This window comes from Mus caroli, unplaced genomic scaffold, assembly GCF_978045245.1.
Source record: "Mus caroli unplaced genomic scaffold, Mus_caroli_1 scaffold_10, whole genome shotgun sequence".
NCBI lineage: Eukaryota > Metazoa > Chordata > Mammalia > Rodentia > Muridae > Mus > Mus caroli.
Window position 1 is genome coordinate 36,305,178 of NW_028227265.1, and position 23,250 is coordinate 36,328,427.

Below are 23,250 nucleotides of genomic sequence, written 5' to 3' on the forward strand. Positions count from 1 at the left end.
GGGGAGCCATGACCAAGTGTCTGTAAGTCCACCAACCATGTAAAGAAGGACCAAGTTGGTTTGTGCAGGTCCCACAATGAATAGAAGAAGAGTGAGGATGCTGCAGAGACTGTCTGTTCTATGAGAATGGAGGCAGTAGGGTAAATGTTTTTGATGCCCAGTCTCTCTTACCTGGAACATCATGCTCAGAACCCCCAAGAAGAAGGTTTTAGAAGTGTGTTGTCTGCTTTACCACAGAGCTATTTCTGCTGCTTATTTGTTTGCTAAGTAAAATCCAGCCCCTTACTCAGTCCTCCAGGGTTTTCCCTGGTGTGTTCTTTCTCTTCCAGGATTATCTTTCTCTATCCTGGACTCCTCCTGGTGGCAGTCATAGGGCACCCACCCTTCCTAGCTGGGCTGTTTGCTGTCTGTGAGCCACAGCACCCTTTCTCATTCCTGCAATGTCATCCCCACCTCTCCCATCCCCTTAGCCTCTCCCCACACTGTAAGTCTCAACCCTTGTGTGACCAATCAGGAGACACCACTTTCTCTTCCAACTGCTGTATCCCCTTCCTCGCTCTACCCCAGGACAAAAATCTTATGCATCTCAATATTAAGTCAAGTGTGTCTGTTGCCATGGCTGCAAGGTGAGCCCTCCTGAGGACAGGGAAGGCTCTTGTCCATCTTCTCACCCAGCTCAGCAACAGGATCCTAGTGGATGAACATTTCCAGTGGAAACCAAAACTCATTTTCATACTTGGTACCTCTCTTTCTGTAGTGACTTAGGCTGGATGCTTTTAAGACAACAATACACGTTAGTCTTTAATCAGCCCTCTGAGATGAGAACAATTGTCTTCACTCTAATTTTATGTAAGAAGCAAATGAGACCTGGAAGGGTTTGATGTGACTTTAGTCACATCAGTCCTGAAGTGACAAACCCACCAAGAATTCACATCTATCTTTTCCTTACTGATGTGTCCCTATTTTCTCCTGTCCAACAGGGTACCCATCCTCACCACCTGTGGTGAACACTGTTAAAGGCAAAGTCCTGGGGAAGTATGTCAATTTGGAAGGATTCACACAGCCTGTGGCTGTTTTCCTGGGAGTCCCCTTTGCCAAGCCCCCTCTTGGTTCCTTGAGATTTGCTCCACCACAGCCTGCAGAGCCCTGGAGCTTCGTGAAGAACACCACCTCCTACCCTCCTATGTAAGCCCCTGGGGTAGGCCTGTTTCAATATAAAGGGAATGAAGATAATTTATTCTTTTGTCTTGAACCTTGATGTTGCTTGAGAGAGGGTGAGTGGAACTACATGAGTGACAAGAACAGTTGAGGGTGACTTTAATTTCTCATGCCTAGGTCTATCCAGCCACCTAGTCACCACTGAACAATCCTTTCCCCCTGCCCCACTCAATCTTCGAGCCAACAGAAAAGCCCAAAAAGTCCAGATAGCCTAAAGAATGTCAGTGCAGTCAGTGTTTCTTCCCTTGGCAAGGTACTTGTGAGGACTGAAGAATTCTACTCCTGGTGGTATCCTTACTACTGCATGCTTTTCTCCTAAAAATATCATTTGCTATTTTTTCCATTCTGACTGCAAATGTAAGATGTAAATACTGAAAACAGAAATGGCAGGGCAATACACAGAAGCAAATGTAACAAAGTTAATAATCAGGTACAATCCAATTCCTCAGAGTTACTGTGAGCATTTGAGGTCATATTTCCAGTCTTATGTCTGGTTTGTCCCTTTATACAGAGATTATGAGTATGGAAAATATGGGTGACTATTTGCACATTTATAACACCGATATTATTCTAAATATCAATGCAACATTAACTGGATATGAAATTAGACTGTATGCATCCAATCTTTTATTTGGGCTAAGTTCTTTCCATGTTATTGACAGTAAGACAAAGGTGATAAATTTGTAACACATCACCACGGGAATTTGGGGAGAAATGTAAGAAGTGACATTTCTGAGTCAAGGAGTAGGAATTTGATCTAAACTGCACACCCTTCTCCCAGGCAAACATTAAAGCCCCCATTCAGAGGAATTCTCCCCATGCTTTGCCTTACTCAAAGCATGTGTGTATCAGATAAGCAGCATGAGCAGTTAGAACTTAAGAATGCAACACTGGTCTTTATTTGAGAGTTCTAAACAATAGTGAAGTTGAACTCTTCACCTCTCATTGGTCATTCAGTTCCTAGTTCTGTGAATTATGCTCCTTTCTCCCATTGGGTAGGAAAATTGCCTAAGCTAGAGACATAAAGGTCACCTTTTCTATTTCACTTCTGCCACTCGACCTCTGAGGAGGCTTGGCAAATGAGCACCTCCACTCTCTCTTTGACATACTAGAAGCCAGGTGCCATCTATGAAACAGGATAATGGACACCTGGGGCTGATGTGTCTTAAATGACTCCTACTCCAGGAGAAGCTGATCAGTGCTTGGAACTCTGAAGAACTTGATCATTGTCACCAATTCCACTCTACAATGGCCTTATGGGGTCCTTAATCAGGACAGCTCACAATGATTGTTGATGTGATGGGGAGATGAAAGAACCTTAGCAGGCCAAATGGTGAAACTCTTAGAGACATTACTCACCTCACCTGGTCCTGGCAGGTTAAAGCCAGAGCAAGCAAGAAATTCAGCCAAGATTACCCAGCATGTCAGTGGTGGAGGCAGAACCAGAGAGATGTCTTCTTATGTGCCAAAGATAACACCTTCAGCCTACAATAGGTCATTTTGCTGGTTGATAGAACACTCCCAAGGATGGGAGCATATTTGCCTACATAAGCATTGCCATCACCCACTGAATAAGCCCAACAGGGTGCAGGGCACTATCCAAACAGTGCAGGGAACACTATTGTCTAGGGAAAATGAGGTCAGCATCTGAGTGACTCTCTTTATGGTACACAGTACTCCAAAGGCTCCAGGAAGGGAGAGATGCCAAGTCCTTCTTCTAAATGCTTGGGAGAGTCTAGAGTCTTAGTAGTTCCACTAGGAACCTAAAGACTCTATTATCCCTAACAATGACTCCAATCCGGTGAGGATAACTGTAGCTATGTGCTCAAAACTCCAAGTACCAGGTCAGGTCCTGGGTAATGTATCCAAGGTTCAACCTAGGGGAACCTCAGATATGTTCTCTCCCCTTCCAGGTGCTCTCAGGATGCTGTTGGAGGGCAGGTGCTCTCAGAGCTCTTCACCAACAGAAAGGAGAACATTCCTTTACAGTTTTCTGAAGACTGCCTCTACCTGAATATTTACACTCCTGCTGACTTGACAAAGAACAGCAGACTACCAGTAAGTATGGGGACCACTGGACCAGAAATCTGAGATCCAGCCTCCACCTCTTCATGGGCAACCAGAAAGGGGCTGAAGGCAGCGAGTAGCAGCAGCTCATGGGCAAGAACTTTTTAAGAACAGTGTGACCTCATTCTTCCAGTGACATCAGTTTTGAGTGGAGATCATAGTACATTTGGAATGGACATTGTAAATTCCTAATTTTTCTCACACAAATAGAAGGAAAAAGAACAGGTTGCTTTTGTTATTAGGTTATGTTTTGCTCCCCAGAGAGACTAAATAACTCTGTGCAGTTAGAGAAACTGAGGCTGTGGTAGAGAAAGGAGAACATACAGAAGACGTGCTCAGAAGAGTCAGGTCTTCTGACCATCATTCCTGTGCTTTTAGACAATGTCTGGGAGGGAGGGTATGCGTTGCCTTTATTCTCAGGTCATGTGTGAAAAATGTGAAGACTTTCACTGTCAAGTGAAGGTGTTCACTGCCCCATGGAGGACTAAGGAGTTAGAGTTCTGAGGTACTCGAGTCAGCACTTTCTCTGCCTGGGGTTTTTACTGTAGTAGCTCATTTCCCAGTCTGTCTGCCTTTGGCACAGTCCGATGACCAAGTGAGTCATTTCAAATGGAAACAGTACCAGAGATGAGCAGGCTGCCAGGTATAGATCACAGGGTTGGGGAGGGTCTTTTGAAAAAAGGAATTGATCCCTGGGTTATAACAGGCTAACACCCAACACATTTCCCAGAAGCTCTTTTGTGTGGAGTCTGAATTTGAGATACTTGCAGATTTGTGTGCTACTACTTAGTATCACCTGTGCTCTGCACCCACTGGGAGGTGAGGATTAGCCTTAGTCTCTCTCTCTCTCTCTCTCTCTCTCTCTCTCTCTCTCACACACACATACACACACACACACACGCTCACATATACATGAACACATACATATACACACATATACATACACACATACATATACACACAAGCACATACATACATACACAAACACACATACACATATACATACACATATGCATGCATACATACACACACAAACACACACATACAGACACACATGTACATATATACATACATACATACATACATACACACACACACACCACCTTCTACAGTGCATTTAGTATCCCCAAACACATAGTCAGACCTGGGCTTGGAGAAGGGAGAAACTTAAGCCAGGCTTTCAAGGAGCTTGCCCCTGGGTCTGCAGTTATAACCTCTTCAGCATGCCATTGCCTACCATCCTTGGGCTCAGCAATTACTCTTAGATGACCTTAATTCCATCTCTCCTAGAGATAACAGGAATCCCTGAGGGAGGAGAGAGGATTGATAATGCCATGAGCGACCTCCGTGGTTCTCAACCTTTCTAATGGTCTAATAGAGTTCCTCATGTTGTGCTGACACCACTGCAACCATAAAATTATTTCATTGTTACTTCATAATTGTAATTTTGCCACTGTTATGAACTATAATGTAAGTATCTAATATGCAGGATATTTGGTGAGCTACTCCCCAGGGGTCTCGACCAACAGGTTCAGAAGCACTGTCCTAGGACACAGGTTTTAGAGCCACGAGGTCTATGATTAAATCCTGCTTTTGAGAAGATGGGGGAGCAGAGCCATCTCTTAACCTCTTAGCCTGCGTCCTTAAATGGGAATTGTTATACGAAGCTCAACACCTGGCAAGCTTTGTCACTGTTCTGCCTGGGTGCACACAGCAATTGCTGACACACTAATTAGACCTGTAGGATGGTCTGACTCCTGGCCTAACAGTGGGCTCACTGCACAGCAGCCATGAGCAGGCACTGGACAGCTTAGCATCTGGGGGCTGGAGGCAGGGGCCAGGTTGAAGCTATAACCATTGGTTTTTATGTCCATCCCAGTGTTTGAATGATTAATGGAGGACTATTTGCTTATGAATTAGTGCCTAGGCCTTAGGCTAGGCTTGTTTCCCAACTAACTTATAACTAAATTAACGTATGTATACCATTTTATGTCTGCCACATGGCTGGTTACCTCTCCTTGGTTTCATACATCTGATTTCCTCCAAGTCTTGGTGGCAAATCCTCTCCTTCCCGGCTGTTTCCCAGCATTCCTCTCTTTCTGCCAGGTGTCCCACCTTCTAATCCTGCCTCAGTTTATTGGCCATCAGACTTTTTAATCTAAATCTGATGCTTTTCCACAGTGCACCAGAGATTATCCCTGCAGGAAGCTTGGTCTCTACCTTGTCTTTTCTGTGATATCTTGGCAAAGCACTGTGTTTCTTATCTGTCACCTAGGAAAATACTGTCTCTACCACCTAGGTAGGTCATTTTTATTGCTGTGAACAATTCTTGTTCTATGTATTCATTATGATTTTCCTCAGCAAGAGTATCTGAACCTTATTTTACACACTCTCATTTCTTCCCTTATTGACATTCTCTTTAAATTAAAAAAGAAGAAAAAATATATTTCCTTTCAAGTGCAAATCAATTAGAGTACCTGGTACTTAATAGGTTTAGAGATAGCACTAGCAGAAGACTGAAGACTTTCAGGAGAAAGCAAGTATGAGGTAGGATTAGCAACATGGTGGATTTGTTTGTGCAGAAAGAAAGCACACTTGGAAGGTGCCCCATCAGGGTAGTGTATGTCTGTCTCATCAGATAATCACTTACTTGTGGGAAAAATCTAGTTTACCAGTGAGGAGTTACCTGGGATGAAATGAAGAAATACAAGAGCTTTTATGTTCATTCAGGCATAGGTGATAAGAGCAGGGGAAGTAGATCAATAACTTTGAATTTGGGCTGTTTCCATGGCAATGTTCTCAGTTTGAGCATCTTGGGAGGATGTGAGAAATGAGAAACACAGTGCGGTACCATGTTACATTATATTCCTGGCAGGAGCTGTGGGTTGTTTGAAAGAGAGAGAGAGAGGGAGGGAGGGATGGAGAGAGAGAGAGAGAGAGAGAGAGAGAGAGAGAGAGAGAGAGAGATTTTATAGCCTTGCTGTGCATTAGTGTGATTTGAATGGTGACCACAGTGACCATAGCTTAGAGGCTGGTGACCAAATCAAATAACCTTTTCTGTGTTCCCAAGTGTGTGATGTATGACCTGACTCCCCAGTAGCACCCCAAACTGCCTCAGTACAATGAGCCTGTGGGGTGCAGGATCGGTTATGTTCTTGTCCAGGTGATGGTGTGGATCCATGGAGGTGGACTGGTGGTGGGCGGAGCATCCACCTATGATGGACTGGCCCTCTCTGCCCATGAAAATGTGGTGGTGGTGACCATTCAGTATCGCCTTGGCATCTGGGGATTCTTCAGGTAAGGTTTTGGACTGTCCTCTCCATCTTAGCCATTATATCAGTCTGAGGTTAGTTAATTACAGAGCATTTTTATATAACAAAAGATATGAGAGACTGAAAGTAGAAGATTGGCTCCATCATCTGGGCTACTACTGAAGGCCCTTGGCATGGAAAAAGGTTACAGAAGAACAGATGACGTAAGTAAGAAGACCACATGATGAGGCTGGAAGCTAGGGGCAAGGAGAGGTCTTGTTACTTTACTTTTTAAAGATTTATTTATTTTTATTTTATGCATATGAGTGTTTTGCCTGCTTATATATGTCTTGCACCATGTAACTGATTTGCACCATGTAACTGATGCCTGCAGAGGCTAGAAGGGTGCTTTGGATCCTCTGGAATTGGGGCTATGGTGGATTATGAGGCCCACTGGGTGCTGGAATCAAGCCTGGTACTTGATAAGAGAAATAAGTGCTGTTGTGCACTGAGCCATGTCTCCAGCCCAGATCTTGTTTGTTTGTTTTTTTGGTTTTTGGGTTTTTCTATAACAAAGCACCTTCTGACAAACCAGGTTCTATGAATGCTGTACGGATCCCTTCTGAGAGCTGTGCACTCAGGAACATAATCACCTTGCCCTTGACCTTACCTGTGACATGTTCTTTTACAGATAAATCGTATGCCACAATAGAAGCCAGAATCCTAGCAATGAGCTACTGGGAAACAGCCCATATCTATGCCAAAGTGGCCACTATGACCCTCTGCTAACACTCTAATCTAAGCCCTGAGTCTGGAGCAGGGATAATTATTAGAGCAGTTTGTTATTACACACTTGCTGTTTCAATGCCACCTTTGTTTCATTCAGAGTGTTCTATGAGACAGGAAGCCCTGTCATGTCTCTGCACAATGTCTCTAGGTCACTGAGACATATGCTTATAATGTAATGAGACCTATACTTATAATGCTTAAGACCACTACTTACAATAACACAGAAGTGCTTTCCAAAGATCACCACAGCTACATTCATTCTGCTGTCCTCATACCCAGTATCTTTTCACCTGCAGCTTCTCCTGGGTGAAATTCCATTCCTTGGATATTCAGGGGAACTGTGTCTTCATTTTATTCAGGTCTTTACCCAACCCACTGCCTTCAATCGAACCTTTCCAGTGAAAAGACCTAAAATGCTGCCCTCAGAGGCCTACATTTGCAATGGGGTGTGGCTGATTTTCTTGTTTTACTATCTGGAATCATTCTCTAGTTATCTGCCAGTTCCTAGTCTGTAGCATGGGCTGAGTGCAGTCAGAGATTTGTGGTTTCTTCTCAGCTGTGCTCTAGGTCTGAGCAGTGCTGGTTGCAATCCTGGTACATAGCTGCTTGAAGATGAGCATAGATCCCTGTATAGAACAGCACTGCAGAGATGAGAATCAGATCAACCTCCTTGTGAGGGGTGCAGTACACAGCCTGATTCTGGGGTGTTTGGGAGCCCACCCCCCAGCCCATATGAGGAATTGAGATCCTTGCTAGCTTTGCCATGGCATCTCAGCCTTGACTCTAACCTGCTCTCTTGCAGCACTGGGGATGAACACAGTCGGGGCAACTGGGGTCACTTGGACCAAGTGGCTGCACTACGCTGGGTCCAGGACAACATTGCCAACTTTGGGGGCAACCCAGGCTCGGTGACCATCTTTGGAGAGTCAGCAGGAGGTTTCAGTGTCTCTGTTCTTGTAAGTGTTCCTAGCTCCAGGTAAACCCCCCAAGTTTATGTGTCGAGCCTCCTAAAAACTATCCACCATCCAATACAGACATGAGCATCTTTGCTTAAAAGACTATATACAACACACCATCGGAAGGCAGACAGCTAAGGACCAAATGCCCTTTGCCCTTGGGAAACTTAAGCTTAGTTTTACATAGAGGCACTCAAGAATTCCAGCTTCCCTCTCTCTCTTTCTCTCTCCCTCTCCCCCTCTGTCTGTGTGTATCTCTCTGTCTCTCTGTGTCTCTGTCTCTCTCTTTTACACACACACACACACACACACACACACACACACACACACACACACTTCTCATGGACTATAACCATAGGTAAAAAGTGCAAATAGGAGTATGAATCTCAGCATAAGTTAGAGCAGGTATCCTTGTTTGGGTTCAAGCCAGAACTATGCATTGAGGAAAGTTAAAGTCCAAAAACAGAAGGAGCTTCCCCTGAGGAGGTCTGACAGCTTTTGCATGCCTAAGAGGGAAGGCAGCCAACTTTAATGAACCTGGACCTCCTAGGGAAATAGGTGTGGGGGTGGAGGGATAGGAGGTAGAATGGGAGAGAGATAGATCACAAACATGGATCACAGATGCAGATGGGGGAGTAAAATTTCTTGGTGCATATAATATAATATAATATAATATAATATAATATAATATACAGAAGGTCTATGAGCCGTAAAATACTGCCTTGGAGCTGAGTAGAGAATAACCAATACTAATGTATGTTTCAAACCTATATTGGTTTTATATTCAAAGAGAGAAATGTTTAAGTAGAGAAAATGAAAATACAAATTAACCCAAAGAATAAAGTTGTCCATCTTCCTGCTACCCAGAAATTATTATTATTAGATTTTTATGTTCATTTCTTTAATATTTCTCCATAATTTTATTTAACTGCCCATATCATCTATATGTCTATCTATCTTTCTGTCTGTCTTTTTCCATCCATGCATAATATATTTTCTTTCTCCCCAGTATGCAACTGCATTTGATCTTCAATTCTTTTACCCAAATTAAAATGTAATATGCAGTAATAGAACATACATATTTTCCTAAATATAGAATAATTATTTGGTATCATCTTTTATAAATGCATAATATTCCGTGGTAGGAATAAATCCTTATTGCCAAAATTTATAGTGTTCGAATCTTGGGTTGTTTTCAAATTTTACTATTAACAAAGAATAATCATTCTTTGACATTTTCACAAGCCCCCATGATCCTTATTCTTAGGGTATATTTTGAAGAATGGAAATGATGGGACAGAGTCTGCAGCTCAGGGTTAACAGTCTTTTCAATTTTCCCTGTGAGCACCAGCCACCTGATTCCTACTCTGGTTCTTACTCTGGTCATTGTTTCCATCCCATTGATGTTCTCTGGGGGAATGCAAAGCCAAAGAGAAGTCTAGAAAGCATATCAGGAGACTTGAGTAGCTGTCATGTCTACAGCATCATAGTCCTCAAATGAATGGCCAGGGCAGAAGAGAAGCTGGAGGAAGCCTTAAAGAGCAAGTGAACCACAGACCACTCTCAAAAGCATACATTCTCCTCCTCTTCTTTCCCCTGCTAGGTCTTATCTCCTTTGGCCAAGAACCTCTTCCACAGGGCCATTTCTGAGAGTGGTGTGTCCCTCACTGCTGCTCTGATTACAACAGACGTAAAGCCCATTGCTGGTGTAAGTACTGCTACGAACGAAACCTGTGTCCTTTGCTCTACTGGGGTCCTCGAGTTATTCTTTCAATGGAGTTCAACTCACATGCTCAGGACATGCTTGAAGGGAGAATGGCTGAGGAAGGACTACTATGGCTTTATCTATGTCCCACTATTCAGGTTCTGTATTTATGTGAATCATATTATGCAAATGTTCCACAATCCTGCACATGTTTTAGTATGGTTAGCCACATCATATGCATCAGCTCACTCCCAAACTAGGAACAATCATCACCCTCATCTATGTGTGGAGAAACTGAGATTAAAAGAAATTTTTCTATGGCTTACCTACAGTCAACTATTTAGGAAGCAGTAGACAAACCTCCATAACAAAGGGCCTCCATAGAAGCACTGAGATTCAAGAATAGTATGCATAGTTTGTGCTGTTATAGGTAAGTATATTAATGGGAATAATTAACAGTAATGGCAATCCCAGTTATGCATTCAACTCGTTTCACTATCCCAGTTAGTAGCAGAGACAACATTCTATAGGATCATTCCCAGATGTACTGATCTAGAGTACATTTTTCAAACTTCTCTTGTCTTTAGAATTTGGTTGTAGGACCCAAGCATAGTGACATTTGCCTACAATACCAGCACTTTGAGAAACAGAGGCAGGAGGATTGCTATAAGTTTTAGACAAGCCTGGTCTACAGAAAAACATTCAAAACCATCCAAAAACTTCATGATCTTCTCAATAAATAGGTGACAGGTAAATAGATAGATAATAGACAGATAATAGGTAGAGAGATGATAGATAGATAGATAGATAGATAGATAGATAGATAGATAGATAGATAGATAGATAGATAGATAGAGAAATAGAGAAATAGGGAGGGATGGAGAGAGAAAAAAATGAATATGGGATAGAATCCATTATGCACATCAATGGAGGCTGTAGTCATTGTTTTTAACCTCTACTGTTGCCTGAAATCTCTGGCAGCTGGTTGCTACTCTTTCTGGGTGTAAAACTACCACATCAGCTGTTATGGTTCATTGCCTGCGCCAGAAGACAGAGGATGAACTACTGGAGACCTCACTAAAATTGGTAAGTATATCCTTTCTACATTCTAGCAGTAGTCAATCTATGTAATGGCATCCAATCTTCATCTCTTCAGTTAAAAGTATTCTAATAATAACATAATGAAAAATTGTACTATATCCCTCTATAAGATGTATCTTAGTGACCTTCAAATAAATACCATTCTGGATTTAGAGGTTGAGGGTATTCAATATGTTTTTCATAAATCATCACAATATTATTTGATACAGTAACTAATTTATAACATAGTTTTCTAGCGCAATTTTCTATATTGTCTTACACTGCCTAAATGGAGTATTAAGATAGCTATTTCCCCATTCATTCATATACTATAATAATACTACTATATTAGTTCATCCTTCTGCTCATTTTATATATATATATATATATATATATATATATATATCTTGTCATCAAATGTTACTGGTATATTCCTTTCTCTTCACCTATTTTTCAATGTGTCCACAATCCATGAACCATCCAGCCAATTCATATATACATTTCTTTCTTACTCCTTACCAATATTACATGTATTGGCCAAATTTACCCATCTTCTCATTCATCTGTCACTCCATTATCCATCCAAAAGTATGTGGACGCAATGCAGACAAAAATTTAACATTTTTCTGTGATACAGAGAATTACTCATATGTATATACTGAGTTAGGAGTGACAGTAGAGATAGAGAATACATTCAATACAGTTATCAGGAATAGTGCTTGGAGAAGTCACATTTGAGAATTGATGGACAGGCACAGGAATCTTTCATTACAAGGAAATATAGCAAGACAAACATACAAAAAAGGGCATGCAAGGTCTTAAGAACTACCACACTTGTGTGTGTGGAAGGGAACATAAATAAGCTCAAGAATCAACTGAGCTCTTGGCCTATCTGGACAATGGATACTCCTGTCCCCTACCCCCAACAGGATTCCTCCCTGTTTGTCCATGGATTAAGTCAATATGGCCTTGGTGCTTTGGTCATTAGTTCCATAAATGGAGCCCGAGATATCCACAGAATTTAGGCATCTATATTCTAACAGTAAAACAAAGCTAATATTTCAAGTTTCTCTGTGTGATACAAGAAAACTAGATTATTCAGAGATAGTTGGTGACTTAGGAAAACTCAAGGGACCTAAGATCCCAGGACACCTTAAGATTATCTGAGATCCTGAGGTAGTACTTCCAATTGCTTATCCATTGCTCCAATATGCATATGCGCATGCTCACACACATACACAGACATGCCTCACAGTAAAGAGGATCTTAGCAGTTACCTCACTATCTAAGAGATACCTAGTAGTTAAAGTGTAATGTAACTATTAAATGGTTGGGATCTGTATGGGGGAGTCTAAGCCATTAGCCTTTCATTGGATATTATGAAAGCCCTCACAGATTTCATAATATCAAGGAAGGAAACATTATTCAAAGGTGAAATGATAACACATATCAGAATGAAATACATTGCCAAGAGTGACAGTGGACCACATGGGTGAGATTACTTAACACTTCCAAGAAACGTTTGGGAGTTTCTTTCATGAAGACGAAAAGCAGGAGATCAATTACTAGGTGACATGGGTTAGGTGCATCCCAATTTTGATGGACAGACTTGAATTATGTAAGCCTTTACTAACAGTGCCTGTTCCATCCCATGATGCATTTGATTTTTATTACATACATGCCTAAGTATGCTTGAGCATAAGATAGAACACAGAAGGTTTCTCCTAAATGTTCCCTCAATGGGCACAGTTCATCTTATTGCATATGCAACAAAACTAGTTCAGGCCCAATCAACTCTTACATTCTCTACCTAGATATGTTCTGAAATACCTCTGCCTTAGTTAGGGATTCATTGCTGAGAAGAGACACCATAAACAAGACAACTGTTATTATTTTTTTAATTAGGGCTAGCTTACAGTTTCAGAGGTTCAGTCCATTATCATCATGGTGGGAAGCACAGCAATATGCAAACAGACTTAGTGCTGGAAGAGCCAAGAGTTCTACATCTTGATCCACAGGGAGAAGAAGTAGGGGACTGGGTAACGTGGGCCAGACTTGAGCATATATATGAGACCTCAAATACCTGCCTCCGTAGTGACACACTTCCTCTAACAAGGTCATACCTCCTCTAATAACTCCATACCTCCTAATAGTAGTGCCACTTACCATGGGCCAAGCACATTCAAACCACCATGACATTTGAAAAGAAACTGTCCATTGAAGGGCAGACTTTATGGTTGTTAAGGATACCAATATCTTCTTGTTTTATTAATATATACCAGATGCTCAGTGCAGGTAGAAATCCTAGGTTGTCAGTCAATCTTAGGTCCATTGTTAGATGAAGAGTGTATGCATAAAGTGCCTGAAGGTAAGAGTCCTTTGTTGCCACATGCATAATTAAAAGAGAAGTCTATCTATATCTCAAGTAAAGCAGAATCATGGTTGGTAAGCTATCCCCGATGCTCACCTGCCTCAGCATTATAACCACTGAAGCCTTAGCAAACACAGGAAGGAAAAGGGTGGGCTGAAAGGAGTGTTATCGAGCCTGTGGTCACCAGGATTATCTGATGCAAGATGAAAGCACTCATTTCAGTGATTCTAGAACAGAAGAAAAAGAATGAGCGTGTAATAACAGAATCTTCAGTAACTGACATATTCTGAATAGAAAATTCAAGACATGGCTGGATCCAGATGTTATAAATATGTCACTGAGAACCTGCCTGTCTCTATGTGTCAGCTCACCATTGTCTTCTATCCAAATAATTGTGCCTCATATGGAAGTAAAAGATAATAGCACTCTAATCTTATATCCGACTTGCTTGGAAGCCATCTCTACCCCAGATGTCAGCAATGGATTTGCAGGACTCTTCTGGATGGACTCCATCATATATTTATTCTTGAGCTGTTCTCTGCATTTGGGGACATGGTCACTCTAAGTCCCACATAAATACCCAAACTCTTGAATTGAGAAATGAGGGAGAGGGAAGCATCCTGAGCTTCTGGTCCATCCCACATCCAACCCCATGTCTCTTTGAGATTACCTAGTCCCTGTCATCACTTTCATAATATTCCACTGTTTCCTTGAGGAAAATTGGGGCATTGTTAGCAGAAGGAAAGCATGGGGAGACAGAATGTAGAGGAACATAGACACAGACAGCAGACATCCTCTTCAGGATGTCTCATCAATCCTGACTCTGGGTCCTATGACCTTTCCCCCTTGCTTCTGACACCCCCTCCTCCACCCTGTTCCACCCTGGGTTCATTGCCACATAGCACAAACAGGAAAGATCTGGGGAAGGGGGTGGTACCCTGGTACCTTAGAGGCGCAGTTCAAATGATCACCTTTTTTACATAGAAGGCTTTTAATCTATTATCTGTCTTTATCTTCATAGAATCTTTTTAAACTGGACTTACTTGGAAATCCAAAAGAGGTAAGGACCTTCTGCCCCAACTTGGATTACAAATGTTGATTCATAATAGTGTTTAGCTCCCCTTAACTATGAATACAAAATTTCCACTGTGGTATAATAATCATTTGTTGTGTGTGCCTTTGAGAGGGGAAGTTGCCTGCACTGGTAACACAGACTGAAAGACCAGAGGTGTAGCTAGCCTGACCCGTAATACAGGGCTCCTGGTCAACAGCAGTGTGTTTCTGGGCTCACCTCTCACCTCTCATTTGCATCTCCTACACCCATCATGGCCTGTGGGAGGATGCTGTAATGGAACCTTCTATTGCCAAATGCCCGAGGAAGGATCTGAAGAGCCTTCACTAAGGGACAGAATTCTGACAGGACACAGGGGTGATGAATGATATAAGGAGCATGTGGTAACCAAAGAAGCCAGCCTTCTCCTTCTCCCCATGAAACGCCGACAGTGTGCAACATCTCCCCCCTGCTCCCTCTCAGCCTTGGTTTCTACCCAGTGACCTTAGCTGTGCAGTTCTACCATCCCATCTAGAGTTTTTCCTGTAAATCCTTTGAGAATGAAATGAGAGTTAGTCAACCATCAACATTTCACCATTTGGCAAGAGATGATTTAGCATCTGGGGTACAGCAGTGACACAGACAGTACTTTTTGACTTTTTCTTGGCGGGGGGGGGGGGGTCATTCCAGAAGCTGAGAGAGCGCAACAGCAAATCAAATAAAGTATGTGGTGTATCTGATATTAGTCAGACAAACAGAAGATAAATTGGGAGATGGAGACAGAGTTGGCTAGTAGTAGGATATATCCGCAAAACAGGAGATGGCTTGACTAGGAAGAAAGCCAGATGTTGGGAAACTTGGAGGTAATATTACAGGCAGAGGGGGAAACAGCTGCAAGAGCCTGCTGCAGGAAGCCAATGTGCTGGGAGGGGATATTGGGAGGAAAGCTTAGGCTTCTGGCTCAGGAGGTGGGGAAAGTGTGGTAGCATTTGAAAGGCTTGTATTTTGATTCAGCAAGAGATGGATTTTCAGTGAGCTTCAAAAGGTTATCTTGGATAGTTAGGCTATCTTGGTTTTATTTGTTTTGATTTGAGACATAGTCTTACTATAAAGTCTAGGCTGTCATTGAAGTTAGGATCCTCTGGCCTCTGCTTTTCAATTTCATGCTATTGGAATCATAGGGCATCATATCTAGTTATGCAGTCCATTCAGACAGCAGTGCAGAAATTCACTGTATAAGCCAGGGGCATGGAAGGTTCAGGAAGACCAGGTAGGAAGACTTTACAGAGCAGCTTAGTAGTGTGATGTGATTGGAGTTGAGATATTTTTAAATAAATTTCTGAGATGACTTGCTGACCATCAGTGATTTAATGAGGAGGAAGAAGGACACCACTGGCCTCTAAGTCAAGCACTTTACCCCACACAGTAGTTTTGGCTATTCATGGGTAGTATTAGCAATCACTGCATGCCTTTTGGCTGCTGTCAGTCTTCTATGAATTCGCTGTTCCACGTGGTCCTTCACTGTCTGGCTTCTGCAGTTTTACTGTTTCCTCCCTCTGTGTTCTTCATTTATGCCCATTCCTCATAAGGTTAACAGACCTGTCTATGTGAACACACATTAGAACATGTCATTTTCCTTCTGATGAAAAAGTCTTGACTTTGTTTAGAGACCCAAAAGAGGTCAAGACCTTTCCTTTTTGGATTACAGATGTTGAGTAAAGACAAAATACCTTTCCTTCTCAGAACTAGTACTTGAACACATCTCTGAATACCAAAGATGGGCCATATATTGGAGAGAAAGGTTATGTTGCCCTCTGACTCTCTCTCTAATCCTGTGAATGGCAGGGCTCTATGCCCAGGCTTTTTTGACTGTCCTGGGTGAGCTTAGCACACTGACTCTGCTACCTTGACTTGTGCACTTTCCCCTAAGTGAAAATGCCTGCCTTTTCCCTTATCTGTATAGAGTGTTCTTGCCCAGATCCTGCTGAGGTGGCAAAAAGAGGCTCCTCGTGGCCCCAGTATATTTTTCTTCAGATGAACAGCTCTCCGAGGAGATTCCTGCACTGCCCAACTTCTCTGAGGCAGCAGCAATTATGTCCAGGGCATATTCTATTTTGTCAGCCTGTTTGATTATGGCTTGGTGCTTGGATTTATTTTTTGTTTTGTTTGTTTTACAAACAGTGAATGAAGTCTCAGTTTGGACACCTTGAGAAGAGAGCTTACCACCTCTAAAACCTAACATTGCATCCCAAAACACTCAGGTTTATATAGAGATTAAACCCACTCAGTCTGACTTCATTAATCACTGATTCTGTATTTGTGAAGTCATTTGCTAAAATGTACATGCAACTTCAGTTCAACACTATGACACAGTCAGAGTCTTTTGGACCATATGCACTAGGTAGCAAGAAGCTCAAGTCATGTCATGCCCAGGCTGCCATCAGAAGTCAGAGAGGAAAGACTGTGTCTTCTTGATTTCTTTCTCGCATTCAGAAATAACCTCTTCATGCCATATGCAATGCTGAATCTTGGAAACTAGTTACTGATCCAAGTAATTTCTCTGTTTAAGATGTTCTCGAGCATAGTGATGAAAAGCTTCCGTGCCCCCCAACATGGGTGACCGTGAGACACGTTACAGAGGAAACACATGTAAAGTGTGAACTTCCTTCGGCTGTGATGCTTTTGGTTTTGAATTAGGTGTTGATGAAACAGCATCACAGTGCATCCAAAAGAGAACAAAGAGACCTGCAATGCTGTCAGGAGGCAGAGGGAGGGTGTCATTCTGAAGAGTGATCACATCAGTGATACAGATTGGAAAGGAGAGGGAAGAGAAAGAAAAAGAAAGACAAAGAAAGACAAAAGCAGGCTGGTAAACAGAAACCAAAGGAATTTATACTCACTAAGACTATGATCAGAAACATGCTAAGCCTATCACATCCAGTCCTTTGTTATAAAGTAACTTGAATTTTAACTAATTTTAATTTTAATAATTTGTAAGAGACATGTGTAATATAAGGTGTTATTAAATAAAAACTAACTCACAAAGAATGATGGGAATTGTGTGGCCAAAGGTTTCCAGGAAATAACTCTTAAATTCTCCTTGTGTAAATGGCTCAGCATTTGCTAATTCAATGTTTTCAGCAACTTTACAGACTTACCTACAATCACCCAGTTAACCCAAACTAATATATTAATCCAAATTAACATATACCTGCATATTTTTAATTAAAAATATAGTCTAGACTTTGAAACACACTTTTCATGGTATATATTTTTCTTGGGATGAAGACTGGCCTCTTGACTTCCCTACCACCATCATCTTGGTGGCACTGATCCCTTCAAGAATCCTAGACTTTGTCCATCTTAAGACACTGAGTTTCTGTGGCCATAGCCACAGGGTTCTTTGTGCTGACCAAGCTTTCAGACATCCAGAGATGGCACAGATGTAACAGATGGCAAAATATTAAATAGAGATTAAATTTCTGTCTTCTCTAGAGCTATCCCTTCCTCCCTACCGTGATTGATGGAGTAGTTCTGCCAAAGGCACCAGAAGAGATCCTGGCTGAGAAGAGTTTCAGCACTGTCCCCTACATAGTGGGCATCAACAAGCAAGAGTTCGGCTGGATCATTCCAACGGTGAGAATGTACAGACCTCTTAGATTCACTCCACAGAGGTTCAGCCATCATGCTCCCTACTCTGACCAAGGTTTATGCACCCAGATGTCTACAGTTCAAAGAGGCTTAAGACTTTCTAAATAAATTTGTTTGGAGAATCCTTGATGAAGCCCTTTGAAGTGCTCATATCTGAGCCAGAGAAGGGATTAGTAATTGGAAACTTTCTAAAGTAACTACTCTAGTTGCTCAGGGTCCTGGCTCCCCACCACCAAGCTTTCTATTGTCAATGCTGAGCTCTCTCAAGCAAGCATGTTAGGGTCCTGGTATCAGCCTGGGGTGTGGCTTTCATGTTAGAGGCATGCTGAAACCAGAGGAGAGCTCTGATTGCAAACATGAACAGGATCAGCACAATCTCAGAGTTCTGCAAAAGTGTGCTTCCCTTTTCTCCCTAGAGGCTAACGAGAAAACGGGTGGAAGTGGAGAGCAGGGTTCAGAGGGCCAGAAATATCAATGGAATGACCTCTGGAGACCACTGCAACAAGATGAGTCTACTTTATTGTTTCAGGAATAGGGTATAAAAGGGCTTTTTAGGGGTACTAGTGGAAAGGGCTAATTGGTTCTAGTACAGCACCTAATTATCATATAGCCTACAAGCCAGAGTGGGACATGTGTGCTGAGTTATGCAGCCTTGCAGAGACCTCTGTACAAGGTCACTCTTCAGACAAGGTCAGCCAAGGCCAGCCACCTGTGTCCAGGGCCTCTCTCCAGACAAAGACAGACAGAGGCAGGGAAACACCATGAGAAAGGGAGTGGTACATTCCACATCGACCTCAGAAAGCCATCTGGTCATGGGGAAACAGGGGACTGCTACCTAAATAGCAAGGTTCCCCAACACAGAAGGACCTCAGGGGGCATCATAGAAACATAGATACAGACATAATGCTTGGTTTTGTTTCCTCTTGTCACCTGAGTCTGGGGTGTTGGGGTGTAGCCTGACTCCTCTGTCCCTGATCCCTTAGCTTCTCTATGACCCTGGCCTGAATGTTCCCCTACTGCATTGACGAACATTGTGGCTTCTGATGTGATCAATACCTTTAATTAAGTGTCCTTTACTAAGTGTCCTCTCTGTGTTACTTACATTCATTTATATGTGTGCATTGGTTTTTGTTGCCTTTTTTTCTCAAAAATTTAAAACTCCCACACCTGTAAAGAGCCTAACTCCACCTCCCTGCACTTTGGTTTACTTGGTTAATCTTTGGCTCTTTTTACTTCTCCATGATTCACAATGTTTAATCATTTATTTAACAGCTTATGGGCTATCCACTCTCTGAAGGCAAACTGGACCAGAAGACAGCCAATTCTCTCTTGTGGAAGTCCTACCCAACACTTGTAAGACTCTAGGAAATCGTGGGAATTGTTTGAGAAGGAAAAATGGTTGGTGGCTTTCTCTAATCACAAACCAGTTTGATGGTGGAAACCCTGTACTTATTTTATTTACCCACTTTACCATCCAGGTGTGTTGAACCCATATTTGTGACTCCCCTGTCAAAATTCAATTGAATTCAGGATATGTTTTAGAGAAAAGGACTTATTTTTAAAGTTAGCCAAACCAAGACCATGGAGACCATCACAAATAACCATCTAGGCACTGGAGGTGTGAGTCTTACTTTTGGAGTTATTTGGATGCAAATCAGATAGGTAGACACCAGGTTAGTTACAAGGTTTTCATTTTTGTTTTTATGACATACAGAGGTGGGAAGAGCTGTGAATACCTATAGGTTGATAGATATTCTAAGCTTTGTAAATTTAAAGAAAAATTACTAACTAGCAAATCATATGACCCATGTCTTCCTTCGTTTCATTTTTCAAGAAAGGTTAATTCTGAACTTCATTGTGTGGATATAAATTGTGTGTTTTTCCCCAGAGAAGTGAGAAAATAGCAATAAATTACTTTTCTCAAGAGGATCAGGGGTGAGATAATAATAATAATAGTAACAACAATAACAATAATAAAAGCAAGCCACATTCTTCTGTAGGAACAGCTAAAAACAATGTCCACTGAAGATCAGTTTGTTTTAATATATCAGGTCTTCAGGCATGTGGGTCTCTTCCACCAATGCCAGTGACACAATAATAGGTACACAGCATACATACCTGAACTCAAATAGCAATTAATTAACATCAGCGTTAAAAAGAAGGTGAAGCTAAAGAGTTTCTTTCAGACCTTCCATGAGCATCACCTGGAGGATTTGATGACCACTGAGGTAGTTTAGGATTAATAAATCCTTCTTAACTGGCTGCAGAAACCCCATCCCTCACCCAGCTAGATAGTCACTTTCTGATCCATTTCAGAAAATCTCTGAGAATATGATTCCAGTGGTCGCTGAGAAGTATTTAGGAGGGACAGATGACCTCGCCAAAAAGAAAGACCTGTTCCAGGACTTGATGGCAGATGTGGTATTTGGTGTCCCATCAGTGATTGTGTCTCGAAGTCACAGAGGTGAGTTTCAGGTGTCAAATGGGAGAGGGATACAATTTCAACTTCTGGGTCTCTGACCTGCCTACCTCTTGGCATAGGTAGATATGAAGGCTATTCAGATCAGGCCCCAAAAGTTGATTCCATATAGCCAGAAGTGCTGTTTTGCCTTTTTTACTAGTAAAGATCTGAGGAAAAGGCCCACATGCAGTTTAATTTAACAGGCATTCCCAGAAAACACCATTGGGAGGCAAGGTGATAGAGAGAAAATACAGGCCTCAATCTGGAGAGCTGACCAGCACATGTCCATCTTAGCTGCAACTGGAGAGCTCTAGAGAACAGGAAGGAGCACCTTAGGCTCCTCTTCCTGAAAAGCAAGGCTGATGTGTATTCACCCACCAGGAGCCGTATCTCACAGGTCCCATGATGCCCTTATATAGGTCAAAGGACAAGGAATTGCTTCTCTCCTTCCACCTTTGCCTGAGTTCTGGAAGTTGAGCTCAGATCATTTGTTCTGTGCTTCAAGTATCATTACCTGCTGAGCTGTCCTGACAGTCCCTCTCTGATTTTTACTGTAGGCACTTAGAGCTAAAGAACTGTTCTCTTAGGACTGTCTGTACTTTATCAAGCAGGCTTTGGTATGTTGTGGTCTCATTCTATTTAGTTCTAGGAATTTTTCTTTAACTCCTCCTTGACTTCTTCAATGATGCATTTATCATTGAATAGCATGTCGCTTAATCTCCACGAGTCTGAGCATTCTCTATAGTGTTTCTTGCTGTTGGTTCCTCACTTTATTCCACTGCCAGGAGAAATACAAGGAGTGTTTCTATTTTCCTGCATATGTGAATACTTGACTTGTGTCCTAAACCATAAACTACTTTAGAAAAATTCCATGAGAATTTTTTTTTTCTGAAGTGTCTGGGTGATTGTCTCTAGGTGTCTAATTGACCTAATTATGATTTCACTTGACTCTAACGCATCTCTGTTTCATTTTTTTCCATCCAGATGACTTGTCCATGGGTGAGAATGGGGTATTAAAGTTACCTAGTGTGTTAAGGTTAATATGTAGCTTATACCTAACAGACTGTTTTAGGAATTGGATACACTTTTTGGCACAATGCTTAGAGCTGAAATGTCCTCTTGGGAGATTGTTCCCCTGATCAGTATGAAGTGATCTTCTCTGTCTCTTCTCACTCATTTTGGTTTGAAGTTGATTTTGTTTAAAATCAGAGTAACTAGATGCTTTTATCCTTTTGCTTTCCTGGTTTCTGTTGCTTAAAACATTTTTCTCCCTAATCATTTACCCCAAAGTGGTGCTTATCTTTTTTGTTTTGTTTTGTTTTGCTTTGTTTTGTTTTTGTTTTTGTTTTTGTTTTTGTTTTTGTTTTTGTTTTTGTTTTGAGACAGGGTTTCTCCTGTATAATCATGGTTGTCCTGGAACTCACTCTGTAGACCAGGCTGTCCTCGAACTCAGAAATCTGCCTGCCTCTGCCTCCCAAGTGCTGGGATTAAAGGCGTGTGCTACCACTGCCTGACTAAGTGATGTCTATCTTGATGTACTTTCCTGGGGGGCAGCAAAAAAGATAGATCCTGTCTTCTTACACCATCTGCTAGTGATGTCTTTTTGTTTGGATAATAAGGAGCACTGATGCTATTTTCAAGGGCGTATACTGGTGCCTCTCATTGCTGTTTCTCTGGTGGTATTTTGCTTCCTCTTTGCTGACTGCACTACTACCATTTTGTTCCAGTGGTCTCTTCAATGTGTTCATCCTTCTCTATAGTCAGAAGTACTCCTTAATGTGCCCTTTGAAGAGGTATCTTAGTGCTCATATCTTAGTGCCTGCCTCTGTAATGGAAAGTTTTGGGTTCCCCGTTAGCTATAACAGATACTTTGTTGAGTTCACAGCTGTGGTCTTTCAGAACCAGACATCCATCTTTCTGATCTTTCCTGGATTGAACAGATTCTGTTAAATAATCAGCTATAAACCCAAGTGGCCTTCCTTTATGTATGACTTGACATTCTCTCTTGCATCATCCAATATCATTTTGTTGTGTGGTTTTTTTTTTTTTTCAGCACGTCAATTATAACATGACATGGAGAGTTCTTTTGCTTACCCCTGTTGGGTGTATCCTTATCTTCTATTTGCTGGGACTCTTGTATGCTGACAATCATCCATTTCTTTAGATTTTGGGGTATTTTCTTCTGTTTTTATTGAAAATATTTTCTGTGCTTTGTGCATGAAAATCTCCTTAGGTGCTCATTATTCACATGTCTGGTCGTCTCTTGGAGCCCCAAAGGTCTTGGGGTCTCCATCTCTCCATGCTTCAGGTAGGTTTATGGGTTTTTTAAAAATGTATCATTAAACTTAACTGAGGTGAGGAGAGACCTTCTAGAATGTACCAGAGACCTGGGAGGTGAGGGATGTTCAGAACTCAAAGAGAGGGACCTTAGATGAAATGCCCAACTGTGGGGAAAGGACTTGTATAGTCCATCTCCAGTAGAAAGACAGGGCATCATTTCCCCTGTCTTCCTCCCTTTCTTCTCTCCAACTCCTCTCCCCCCCCCCCACTGAATCTTCTACACAGGCAGATTATAGTTCTTGTGTATGCCTGTATGTATGGCATTCAGTTACATTCTGTAAATGCAGGAGATCAGGATTACTTAGCCCTA

The 23,250-nt window shown here is 41.9% G+C and overlaps 1 protein-coding gene across 1 annotated transcript in view; it reads left to right on the forward strand.

Annotated features, from left to right (window-relative positions):
- The window catches only part of LOC110300388 (carboxylesterase 1D), a 33,195-nt gene that overhangs the window by 1,779 nt on the left and 8,166 nt on the right, over positions 1 to 23,250 (forward strand). Inside the window, exons 2-11 of the mRNA XM_021170553.3 lie at positions 981 to 1,185; positions 3,132 to 3,276; positions 6,449 to 6,582; positions 8,128 to 8,281; positions 9,885 to 9,989; positions 10,968 to 11,072; positions 14,459 to 14,497; positions 17,984 to 18,124; positions 19,412 to 19,492; positions 20,456 to 20,603. Coding sequence (XP_021026212.1) covers positions 981 to 1,185; positions 3,132 to 3,276; positions 6,449 to 6,582; positions 8,128 to 8,281; positions 9,885 to 9,989; positions 10,968 to 11,072; positions 14,459 to 14,497; positions 17,984 to 18,124; positions 19,412 to 19,492; positions 20,456 to 20,603 — 1,257 coding nt within the window. The remainder of the gene's footprint in view (positions 1 to 980; positions 1,186 to 3,131; positions 3,277 to 6,448; positions 6,583 to 8,127; positions 8,282 to 9,884; positions 9,990 to 10,967; positions 11,073 to 14,458; positions 14,498 to 17,983; positions 18,125 to 19,411; positions 19,493 to 20,455; positions 20,604 to 23,250) is intronic.